This window comes from Carassius carassius, chromosome 29 (genome assembly GCF_963082965.1).
Source record: "Carassius carassius chromosome 29, fCarCar2.1, whole genome shotgun sequence".
Classification (NCBI taxonomy): domain Eukaryota; kingdom Metazoa; phylum Chordata; class Actinopteri; order Cypriniformes; family Cyprinidae; genus Carassius; species Carassius carassius.
In genome coordinates this window covers 3,354,036-3,367,245 of record NC_081783.1, presented here as the reverse complement: position 1 = coordinate 3,367,245, position 13,210 = coordinate 3,354,036, and the positions used below count along the sequence as shown (strand labels likewise).

The 13,210-nt window shown below is 34.2% G+C and overlaps 1 protein-coding gene across 3 annotated transcripts in view; it reads left to right on the top strand.

Annotated features, from left to right (window-relative positions):
* LOC132110063 (5-hydroxytryptamine receptor 4-like) overlaps positions 1-13,210 on the top strand; it is a 100,581-nt gene that overhangs the window by 68,967 nt on the left and 18,404 nt on the right. The window contains exon 7 of one of the 3 annotated variants that reach the window (XM_059516647.1): positions 7,651-7,735. The exons of the other annotated variants lie outside the window; for them this stretch is intronic. Coding sequence (XP_059372630.1) covers positions 7,651-7,714 — 64 coding nt within the window. The 3' untranslated portion in view covers positions 7,715-7,735. The remainder of the gene's footprint in view (positions 1-7,650; positions 7,736-13,210) is intronic. 3 annotated transcript variants of the gene reach the window in all.

Sequence of the window (13,210 nt, the reverse complement as noted above, 5' to 3'; positions counted from 1 at the left end):
TTTACATGTATATATTTATATTCATATAATTTATATTATATATAAATACATTTTATATATATATAAAAAAAAATCTTATATACATACATACATAAATATACACATTATACATATTATGTGAACAAAAACTTTTATTTGGGATGTGACTATTCGCAATTAATCGTTTGACAGTACTAATTTCAAAGTATATTAAAATAGAGAACCTTTATTTTTCTTTGTAATAATATTTCACAATATTGCTGTTTTTACTATATTTGTATGACATTTTTTTCTTTAAAAATCGTAAAAAATCTTACTGATCCCAAAATTTCAAATATACTAGTGAGAAATATAATTGAAATGATGCACATATTTATTTATGCTCTCATCACACTAAATATGAATCAGAAAGATGGTTTTGGACATATCTTTGTAATACTTGTTAATCAAATACATCTTCTTTTAAAAGCAGCTGTTTCGGTTGCTTCATTATCTGCAAACAATGCAAACAGGATGTTTGCTTAAACTGGCGGAGACTGCTGTTCCGCTTCGAGACGTGTGAACTTAACAGTTTCTATTGTTCCCCTATTATCATTCTAAACCGAAATCATTGATGCATCTTTAACTAAACAAGCAAGTAGTTCATCTAATGTCAAATCAACTGCATTGACACAGCACATTTTTTCATACTAGAGCTAATACAGATAGCAGGAGCGCTATCATAACACTATCATGTAAAAAAAAACAAGATATCATCGCCTTCCTATATACAGATACACAGGATCAGAGACACTGGCTTGAACAAGGAACCCACAGATGCTTGAACGTCTCCAAAGGCCTCTCCACCACAGAAGTTTTTACATGTCTAAACATGTCCCACCGAAAACGGGTCCAGATCGGGCTGTGCAAATGACCGTAAAGGCTCTCCAGTTTGTCCGGCCGCTCTTTGTTTTTCACAGCCCTTTGGAAACCTGCCCGGGACATAAATCGTGGAACTGTTTCCAAATGGCAGGGCTGTCAACATGTTAATCTGGCTGATAAACATTGGAGTGAAGTCTGCTGGGATCTCAGGGGCAGCTGCTTTGGAGAGCCGGAGACGCTGAAGGCAGGAGCTGTGGGACGGGCAATTGAGTTTAGGGATCCAGACAGATTAACACAGACGACACACACATCTATACACAGGCCTGCTGTCTTCCGTCTTAATTATTCACTAATTAACCCACAGCTCAACATGGAGATGTTCAACTCATCTGGGTATCGAAGGCTCCTCTGGGTTCTGTCTCGGTGTCTTAGTGGTTATAATTAGCATATCAAACATGGATTTAAATATGATTGCTGTTAAAGATCAGCACTATAAGGTAAATGATTCAATGACGTATTGTTCTATTCGGAATCCTTGTTTATTCAAAATAAATTAAAAATGAATGCCGAATGAGACTGGAAATCACCTCTCATATCTCTTTAAATCACCAAAGTTTAAATTTAGCATGTAAAATGAATTTTTTATAAAAAACAAAACATTAGCTGTGGTAACTACGTAAATGTGAAATTAAAAAGGCTGAAATTAGTGTAGTACTTTTATCATTTCTTATTATCAAGAAACAACAACAAGAAGAAGAATTATAATTATTATTATTAAATTTGTACAACTATTATTATTATTATTATTATTTGTATGTGTTTGCCACATTAAACTCTTTGTGTTATAACCATCATGACAGAATCTGATTTTTAAATATCCAATTATTTGACTTTTTTATTGATAAAATTATATAACCTCAAGAAAACTTTGAAATTTAGAAAAAAAAATACATACATATATATATATATATATATATATATATATATATATATATATATATATATATATATATATATTTATCCCTTATGGCAGGATTTGTACATTTAAGAGAGTGTGAAACAAAATATTATTTACTTGACCCTTAAGTGGAAAATGTCATTTTTGGTCTTAAAATAAGTATAAACATGAATACGAAGAGTAAACTTGACAAATGTACTGTAATTTGAACTAGATTGTTTATTTTCATCATCTCAAACACTCTTATTTGCCATTGTCTTAAATATTGGTGCAGTAACAATAATACACCAGGGCACTCCAGCTCCCTAGATCCCGTCTCCTCAGGGTGGGTTGTTGAAAATTGTCCCAATATTTTGTTTCACACTGTCTTAAACTCCAAAATTATGCAAAGATCCACAACAGGCATCTCATATTATTATGGATTACAATCTGAGGGCACTGAATATCCTTCAAGCATACTAGACCAATAAAATCTATATCTGTTATATATACTGTATGTATGCATACATTACGGCTCTAATTTGTTTTGTGGTATGGTTAATAATGGCCGTCAGCTGCATTACTTTAATGAATTATTAGTGGGGATGTAGGTCAGACATTATTGATTACGTGCATGACGAAGCAGTTTCTTATCAGTTTATTGCTTGTCTTAAACAATCATGGATTAATAGCTGGGGTTTAATTTGTAAATCCTCGTTCAACATCGTCAAATGCATAGTCTAGGCATTGTGCATTATAGCGTCTCTATATACGGTATATGAAATATAAAATCATTATTATATGTAATTTTTATTTTATTTAAAGGACCTCAAACACACACTTCAGCTATTCACTTCATATTCACTGTAGTCTAAGCTTCTCAAACCAAAACTTTTTTTCCTGTTGTGTTATTCACCTTAAATTTGATTCTGCTATTTAACTGATGAAGCACATGGAAAGCAGAAATATTTACTGAGTTAGCACTCGCTATAGGAGAAATGTGGAGTCATGAATGCTTCGAAACACTCCAGAGTCCTGATCTAACATCAGCACTGTACTTGATCGAGTGGATTCTTAGTTGTTCTTTGAGTGTGACTCTCTCAGGACAATGGCACATACGTCTAATTCAAAACATACTGCGGTTCTGTGAGGATGATCTTCTGAAGGCCAGGCAGAAAAGTACATGTAATGTCTGCTGCTCTCAGAGAGACTGTTTGTGTTGGACTGAGGTCTCTGGCTCTAACAGCCTGCCATAAATCACATCTATTAAGATTTATTTGTGAAATTATGGTTGGCTTACAGAGGAAGGGTTTCTGATAGTGTGCGTCAAAATCTACTGCTAAAATAAACATGTAGAGCTATTAAATATGAGTCAGTGATGTGACACTTATTTTGTATTTGTCTAGATTGTTCAAAAATGCATTAAAAATTCACACAGGCAGTTGAATACAGTCGTCTTTTATGATGAACATTCAGTTTCTAAATTAGAGGTAATTTTGTTGTTTTTGGGAGCTTAGTGTTGAAATCTGTAAGTGGTGTAACTTTTATGGTTTTATAAAAATAAATAAATTAATTCATTAATAATATAAATCCTAAAAACAAATCTTAATAAATAGGCATAAATATATTGTCACAATATTGTCACTATATATATACAGCATATAAATATATATATATATATATATATATATATATATATATATATATATATATATATATATATATATATATATATATATATAAATATAAATCATAAGAATAAATTAAATAATTGAATATGGTGTACAATAATAATATTTAAGGTGCATGGAAATAATATTTTAGACATTTTTACTAGTTGGTCAATTAATATGTATGAAACCAACATGAAAACAAATATGTAATTCCTAATAACTTAGCACATGCATGCTTTTAAGCAGATTTCTGAAGGATTTCACCTTGCCAATGTCCTGGGCATCTTTATTTGTCATTGATCCATAAACACGTTATGCACTCAGCACATTAGTGGTTTGTGAGAGATGAGGGCATTGAGCTGGTTCTGAAATTAGGTCTGGGGAGGCATGAAACCTACATATTATACATGAGCCTCAGCGCAGTCTGCTGCTGTTCTCTTGAGATATCAATCCTTTAGACGTCTGAGGGCACATCACAATAAAGCAGTCAGCACATTTCAGTTTAAAGCTGTCTTCTTCTGAAAGATTAGTCCTATCCTCACCCTGACACACCATCTAGATGACAAAACTACAGCGGTCTTATATAAGGCAACGATGTTTATACTAAAAGCTTGCGATGCATTGACTTTAACAGAAACATGACTTGTTCACTAAAACCTAGTGCTCTTCCTATCTAGACATCATCATTGGTAGGAAAAGGCTGTTCCAAACAATGGTTCACATAAGTGTAATGTTTTTAGCTTAGCTCATGCTAATGTCAAGCTCAATTGGCAGCAGTTATGAAATTAATCTCCCATGCACTTCAGGTGAGGAGCACTGCAAAGGTAAGACCGCAAGGTAGCTCATTAGATTTGGGTTTGGAAAAGCTTTGACCTGTGCAAACTTCAGCTCACTGTGCATGTGAAGCGAACGTTAACTATATAAGACACGGGTGGCGTTACTAAAACCAACAGCAGTTTCACGCGTTAGCTGCGCTTGAGCTGCAGTAATATATGAGTTTCAGTGAGAGAGATTGCATGCGTGTCTGCAGTGATGGACATGTGTTTCTCAGCACAACACGCAGATATGCCAATGACAGCTGGCTTTTGTGCACGTTATCAGTCATACAGAAGCAAACTCAAAACTCAGTCTAATTGAGCTTTATGCTCAAACTGATGGCAGTTCAAGCTCATGCCTCATATTTTAAAGTTATGATTCTTGTCTACAACTTCTATAAAACAACCCAGCTTGCTTGTAAATTTTTTTACATTAACATTGAGGTACTAGCCGTGCATTTTATGAAGGGAAACTGTTAAGGTGTTTTTGATTGTGGATTAATTAAAGGCTTGTTCACACCAATAATAATAACAATAAAGATAACCATATTAGCGTCCATACCAAAAGAAAATAATGTTCTGGTTTGCATTGCATCACTTGCTCACCAGTGAATCCTCTGCAGTTAATGGGTGTCGTCAGAATTAGGGCTGAACGATTAATTGCATTTGCGATAATCATGATTAATCGTTTGACAGCACTAGAAAAAAAACGTGATTTTTCTACCACAAAGGCTGCGATTACACTCTGTCATGTAACACGCAAGAGTAAAGAGGTTTGTTCGACTTGAAGCAGCGCCTTCCATTACAGATTTGCGCAAAACTTTGGCGATATTGATAAAAAAGTATTGTGAAATGACTCTGTTTCCATTAACCAATGTTATGCAACTAAAATGGAGCCTTTTGCCTTCCGCGATAAGTCATGGCAACAGATTTTGATGAATTTTGGCTATATTTATTCAAAGGAGGCAAATGCGTGTACATAACGTTTCCATTGCAGTTTTGCGAAATTATTTCTTTTTCGCATTGCCTGAAAAACCACCTCATGTGAGCATAAAAACTTTTTTGAGATATATGAGTATTTTTGCAATTTGACGCGTTTCCATTATGGATATTTTCAGTTCACAATTTCAATTTGCACAATTTGAAGGGTTATGGAAGCATGCCTCATGTGGTACAGTATGAGTCACAGAGGGTCACGTCTATGGGCTTATCTTCAAGCCATCGTATTGCTGTTGCACTTGATGAAGTACTTTCCCGTTTTGGCTCTGAATTTTGATAATAAGCATATGTTATGTTACATTAGCGATCTCTCAACACTGTCTCACTCAGGACAGGATGTTTTCTTTAACAAACCTCAGACTGAAACAACACCACGCATATGTCAGCTCTTATGCAGGCCAGCAGCGCGCCTCCAGTGCTTTGCTTTTCGAAAATAAACTTCCTCGAAATGAAACAAGGACTGACAGGCAGATCAAACAAAATGCCCACTGAGAAGGAAACAATATCTGTCATTTTAGTGAGTTTTATTCTGATTGGTGCTGTCAGTGTGCTTGCGCTAGCAAGAATTGAGATTAACTGAATGCACATTTCACCAGACACTCCAATGGCTTTTATAGTGAATGATCAAACCAATGGTTAACACACTAGGTTTTTCAGAATATGGTAAATATTTGTATAGATTCTGATTTATTAATCATCCGAAACGTCTGAGATAGATTCACCCACAGTTCACCCTTCACAGTTCTCATACTCACACTGGCGGTGTGCATCTGCCCACTTTATTATTATGCCTGACTTAAGATTCCTGCAGGGATAGTTGATTTGCACTTGTATTTATTGATGGCAGACTTCTTAAGGACAGGGGTTCTCCGCGTCAGCACTGTTTGCATTAAACACACATATATAAATGGCATCCTTATCACCAGCTAGGAGAGTGAATGTTGATCTGTAACCTTTATGAGAGGCGGCTCAGTGATTCATCTATTGGTTCTCGGGTCCACTGCGAGCATCTGTGTTTGAGTAATTTATGTTATGAGCCTATTATGAAGCCAGCAAACAAGGAACCATAGATACTGTGTATTTTAAGTGTCGCCTACTTAAAACCAGGAAAAGAGCTGTTTACATGGTACATAAAAGCCACGGCAATCTATCAACCTGGAGGCTCGTGAGTTTTCAAGTTCTCGTTCAGTGAGAGGTGTTTACTTTGCATAAAGTGGGATAAACGTCATCTCTTATTGAGAGATACAGTAGCACTCATATTCTTTGTGTACATTGAAAAAAAATGTCCAGTGTTGACCTAACAGAGTATCAAAGTATCAAAGTTGTCCCAGTTTGTTCATTGTCATGCCCAACTGACATGTGCTCTGGTTGGTTGCTTCTTGCCAATTTCTTGGTTTATTACAGTAACCTCAGACTTTCTCAGCTAATTAATTTACAATACAGCATTACATACGACACCCCAAAGAATAACACCCGCATTTTGTTACAGTGAAACTAATTTCCTAATTATAACATAACTCTCTTTCTTTCTCCTCTGTGTTTTCTCTCAATGTCTGTCTATAATTGGGAAAGCTCATACTGTTATTGAACACATTTTGGGTTTGGAGTTTTTTAAAGCGAAGTGGGAACCTTTTTGACAGAAGAGCCAATTTTTTTTATTTTTGGTTAATCCATTTTTCCAAATGAGCCGAAGAAAAAAAAAAAAAAAAAAAAAAATTGGTATATATATATATATATATATAATATATATGTGACCCTGGACCACAACACCTTAAGTCTTAAGTCGCTGGGGTATATTTTTAGCAATAGCTGAAAAAACATTGTATGGGTCAAATTATTGATTTTTCTTATGCCAAAAACATTAGGATATTAAGTAAAGATCATGTTCCAAGAAGATATTTTAAATTAAATTAAATTTTAAAGTAAATTTCACACCGTAAATATCTAAAACCTAACTTTTGATTAGTAATATGCATTGCTAAGAACTACATTTGGACAACTTCAAAGGTGATTATCTCAGTATTTAGATTTTTTTGCACCCTCAGATTCAAAATTTTCAGATACCTTTTTGATAGATTTTCTAATAGTTTTATCTGGGCCAAATATTGTCCAATCCTAACAAACCATACATCAATGAAAGCTTAATTATTCAGCTTTCAGATGATGTATAAATCTACATTTTGAAAAATTGACACTTAAGACTGGTTTTGTTGACCAAGGCACATGTATATATATATGATCTTATCCTCTCTCCTACAGTGTTTGTTGTTGTTTAAAAGTATGCAACGAATCAGTCAGGACTGAAATAACCTGCTTGTCCTCTTCTCTCCTCCTCTTCCTGCTGTTCTTCCTCTCTGTGTGCTTCCCCTGTCGTCCTCTTCTCCAGCGGCTGCTCCTCTGCCTCCAAACTGCTCCTCTGGTTCTGCAATACTAGGCCTGTTCCTGTCTAGTGCTGTGTGGGGAGTTTTCAAGTGAGTCCTTGTCACACTCACACACACTCTTTTCTTTTCTCATCACTTCAAGGTTTCTTTTAGCACTTGACTTCGCCTCATTCGTTCAGCGTGGTATCTACATTTAAAAAGCTTAATGGTTTGCAATGCATGTGTCGTTTAACTGTGTATTTGTATATGCAGATTTATTCTACATTAGGTACATCTTCATGCTTTAATGATCCTGGAAAATAATGGCGGTTTCATTATCAAGCTTTTTTTGTTTACCATTGCTGCTATGAATGGTGGTTCATTCAGTATTCTTATACATGTGGATCACAGTTGCTAATCATGCAGCCCAATCATTATGTTCTTTATGGTACATTCAAAAGGTTGAAATAATATTTCCATTAAAAAAAAAAACACTTTTAATATTATTGACGCTGGGGGTAAGGGATATGAGACCTTGTGGTGTATTTTTATAGCTCAGTAAATGTGCTGTAAGTGCACTGCCTTTCATTATAAGACTGTTTGATGTTATTTAGACATGAGAGTGATGAAGAAACCACATCACATCTGCCTGCATTACTGTAAAATTATGATGTGTGGTTACAATCCGCTTTTGTTTTGTGTACTGTAAACTGAGTTCAAATATAAAGGGCAAAAGAGATTGTAAATATTTTATTGAATACATTGTTCGCAAAATATTGCAATATTAAATAATTTAAATACCCAGGGATTCATTTATTAACATTAATGTATTGATTAATTAATTATTGATTATATTTATATGTAAAATACTGTTCAAATATTTTGGGTCAGTAAGATTTATTTATTTATTTATTTATTAAATTAATTAAGACTTCTATTCAGTATGCATTAAATTGATCAAAAGTGAGAGCCTTTGAACTTGTATTAATCAAAGAATGCTGAATAAAATATGTCACAGTTTCCACAAATATATTAAACAACACAACTGTTATCAACATTGACAATAACCAGAAATGTTATTTGAGCAGTAAATCGGTATATTAGAATGATTTCTGAAGATCATGTGACACTGAAGACTGGAATAATGATGCTGAAAATTAATCTTCAATCACAGGAATAAATTACATCTTACAATATATTCAAATACAAAACAGTTATTTTAAACTGCAAAAATATTTCACAATATTACTATTTTTACTGTATATTCTTATTAATATAAATAAATGTAAAAATATATAATCTAAAATTATAAACTTTTTATATATTTGTCATTTAGTTTACAGTGAACAATAGATATAATGTATATTTATTGTAATAATTTAGAAAAGCAGTCATAAGAAGCACAGGTATATTGTATTGGTCAAAATATGGATTTTTTTTTTTATGCCGAAAATAATTAAGATATTAAGTATAGATCATGTTCCATGAAGATATTTTGTACATTTCCAACCATAAATATATCAAAACTAAACTTCATTTGGACAACTTTAAAGGAAATTTTCTCATTATTTAAATTTTTTTTTGCACCCTTAGATTCCAGATTTTCAAATAGTTGTATCTCGGCCAAATATTGTCATCCTAACAAACCATACATCAATGGAAATCTTATTTATTCAGCTTTGATGATGTATACATTTCATAAAATTGACCCTTATGACTGGTTTTGTGGTTCAGGGTCACATATGTTTATTAATAAATGTAAATCTAGATTAATAAATGCTTTAAATAGTTACATATAATTGGTTTCATTCATTAACTGATGTTAATTGTAAACCAAAGTGTTGTGGATTTAACAAGCAAACACATTTTTCATTAATTTCCTGCAAAATCAACTATATAATTATCAGCTTTTCATGACATACATTACTCATATATGATGATACAAGAATTTGCTCATATCGCCCACCTCTATATGAAAGCATTAAAAACAGATCTGAGCGTTATGATTGAGATGTCGTGTGCTCGTCACATATTTCCATTGAGACAGACTCCCGCTTTCCTCCTAATGAGCACACTCCTCTCGCGCAGGTTTCACTAAATTATCCTTTGGCAATAATTGCAGTTTCTCTCCCGTTTTCATGCCGTGTTGATGCCTCATCACCGCTTTCTTCTCAGATCACAACTATCTAAAGATCAATAGGTGCGATAAATTGAGAAGACGGCTTTTAAACAGGAAGTCAGGGGCAGCAGGGTCTGTGTTAGCATAACACAACATAATAATTCAGCATTGAGAGTGAATGATTTCCTCCCTGAGTCCCTGTGCTGGACGAACTGACTTGGTTGAACGTGACACGCTCAAACGTACCTCAGAGGAGCGTCACGCAGGGCCTCTGGTGAACACACAACACGCATCAATATTCCTCTAATCGTCTGGGTTGATGTATCCAGAGCTATGAAACGCTCAGAGCCTTGAGCCTCTGGTAATTTGACTGTTATTATAGTAAATCAATGGCCAAGCAGGTTACTGAAGAGCCAGAGCCGAGAGACCAGTGCATCTAATAAGATGTTTGGCGTGTGTTATTATTATTTAACATGCTGCCTTCTGCCTCTGTGTTCTGAATAAAATTGCACTTCCATTAAAATATTACACAGCACAACTGTTTTTAATGTTAATAATAATAAGCAGCAGCAAATCAGCATGTTAGAATGATTTCTGAAGGATCATGTGACACAGAAGACTGGAGTAATGATGCTTTGACTATATACTATTATTGTTTTGATGCTTGAATCAAACATCAAAGCAATAATAGTTAGGTACATCTTTAGCAATTTTTTTTACATACATTAGAATGTGTCTTGTTTCATTTTATTTCTTCTGAGAAAAACATAATATAAGACACCCACTAAAATGTCATTCAGTGTATTAATAGTTTTTTTTTTTTTTTTTCATTTAAAAAGTCTTTTCCACTATACTTCAAATCACAAGGTTTTACCCATTCAAAATCTAATTTAGTATGATCATTATTACAACCCGAATTCCGGAAAAGTTGAGACGTTTTTTAAATTTTAATAAAATGAAAACTAAAGGAATTTCAAATCACATAAGCCAATATTTTATTCACAATAGAACATAGATAACGTAGCAAATGTTTAAACTGAGAAATTTGACACTTTTATCCACTTAATTAGCTCATTTAAAATTTAATGCCTGCTACAGGTCTCAAAAAAGTTGGCACAAGGGCAACAAATGGCTAAAAAAGCAAGCAGTTTTGAAAAGATTCAGCTGGGAGAACATCTAGTGATTAATTAAGTTAATTGATATCAGGTCTGTAGCATGATTAGCTATAAAAGCTTTGTCTTAGAGAAGCAGAGTCTCTCAGAAGTAAAGATGGGCAGAGGCTCTCCAATCTGTGAAAGACTGCGTAAAAAAATTGTGGAAAACTTTAAAAACAATGTTCCTCAACGTCAAATTGCAAAGGCTTTGCAAATCTCATCATCTACAGTGCATAACATCATCAAAAGATTCAGAGAAACTGGAGAAATCTCTGTGCGTAAGGGACAAGGCCGGAGACCTTTATTGGATGCCCGTGGTCTTCGGGCTCTCAGACGACACTGCATCACTCATCGGCATGATTGTGTCAATGACATTACTAAATGGGCCCAGGAATACTTTCAGAAACCACTGTCGGTAAACACAATCCGCCGTGCCATCAGCAGATGCCAACTAAAGCTCTATCATGCAAAAAGGAAGCCATATGTGAACATGGTCCAGAAGCGCCGTCGTGTCCTGTGGGCCAAGGCTCATTTAAAATGGACTATTTCAAAGTGGAATAGTGTTTTATGTTCAGACGAGTCCAAATTTGACATTCTTGTTGGAAATCACGGACGCCGTGTCCTCCGGGCTAAAGAGGAGGGAGACCTTCCAGCATGTTATCAGCGTTCAGTTCAAAAGCCAGCATCTCTGATGGTATGGGGGTGCATAAGTGCATACGGTATGGGCAGCTGGCATGTTTTGGAAGGCTCTGTGAATGCTGAAAGGTATATAAAGGTTTTAGAGCAACATATGCTTCCCTCCAAACAACGTCTATTTCAGGGAAGGCCTTGTTTATTTCAGCAGGACAATGCAAAACCACATACTGCAGCTATAAGAACAGCATGGCTTCGTCGTAGAAGAGTCCGGGTGCTAACCTGGCCTGCCTGCAGTCCAGATCTTTCACCTATAGAGAACATTTGGCGCATCATTAAACGAAAAATACGTCAAAGACGACCACGAACTCTTCAGCAGCTGGAAATCTATATAAGGCAAGAATGGGACCAAATTCCAACAGCAAAACTCCAGCAACTCATAGCCTCAATGCCCAGACGTCTTCAAACTGTTTTGAAAAGAAAAGGAGATGCTACACCATGGTAAACATGCCCCGTCCCAACTATTTTGAGACCTGTAGCAGAAATCAAAATTGAAATGAGCTCATTTTGTGCATAAAATTGTAAACTTTCTCAGTTTAAACATTTGCTATGTTATCTATGTTCTATTGTGAATAAAATATTGGCTCATGTGATTTGAAAGTCTTTTAGTTTTCATTTTATTAAAATTTAAAAAACGTCCCAACTTTTCCGGAATTCGGGTTGTATATAATATGTGACCCTGGACCACAAAACCAGTCTTAAGTGTCAATTTTTCGAAATTGAGATTTATAAATCATCTGAAAGCTGAATAAATAAAATTTCCATTGATGTATGTTTTTTTAGTTTATGACAATATTTGGCAGATATATAACTATTTGAAAATCTGGATTCTGAGGATGCAAAAAAAAAAATAATAGTTGGGAAAATCACCTTTAAATTTGTCCAAATGAAGTTCTTATGCACATTAGTAATCAAAAATTCAGTTTTGATATATTTACGTTATGAAATTTACAAAATATCTTAATAGAACATAATCTTTACTTAATATCCTAATGATTTTTGGCATAAAATAAAAAAAAATTATTTTGACCCATACAATGTTTTTTGGCTATTGCTACAAATACACCCCAGAGACTTAAGACTGGAATATATTTAAGAATGAGTGTGTTTCAATTCATCCATATTTTGACATTTTATTTTCAAAAGATATTTGAAACATTAAACTTGCATCGAATGTGTTTTTTATTTAAATAAAATCACTTTTATGTTCATGTTACATATCAAAACACTAGTAAATTTAATTTGACTCATCTTTGACCCATAGCCCTCAAAACGTGAGACTATTTTGATGTCTTGACTGTAGATCATGAAAAACTGAGAGAACATGGATCTGACCCAGTGATCAAAACTCATCTAATTACTGCAATTACACCACTGTTTCACAGCTACTTTTATTTTGCATTAGGAAATGTATTTTGCTTTGTGATATCATCTTTATTACAATCAAGCACATTTTCCTAACAAATATCCCCCTATTTTTACTTTTGTTTATGTACTAATTATTAGGGCTGAAACAATTCCTCGAGTAACTCGATTACAAAAAATGATCGAGGCAAATTCCTCTGCCTCGAAGCAATCAGGTAAATCTGACTTCAGGTTCTTTCGCAATGATTTTTTTAA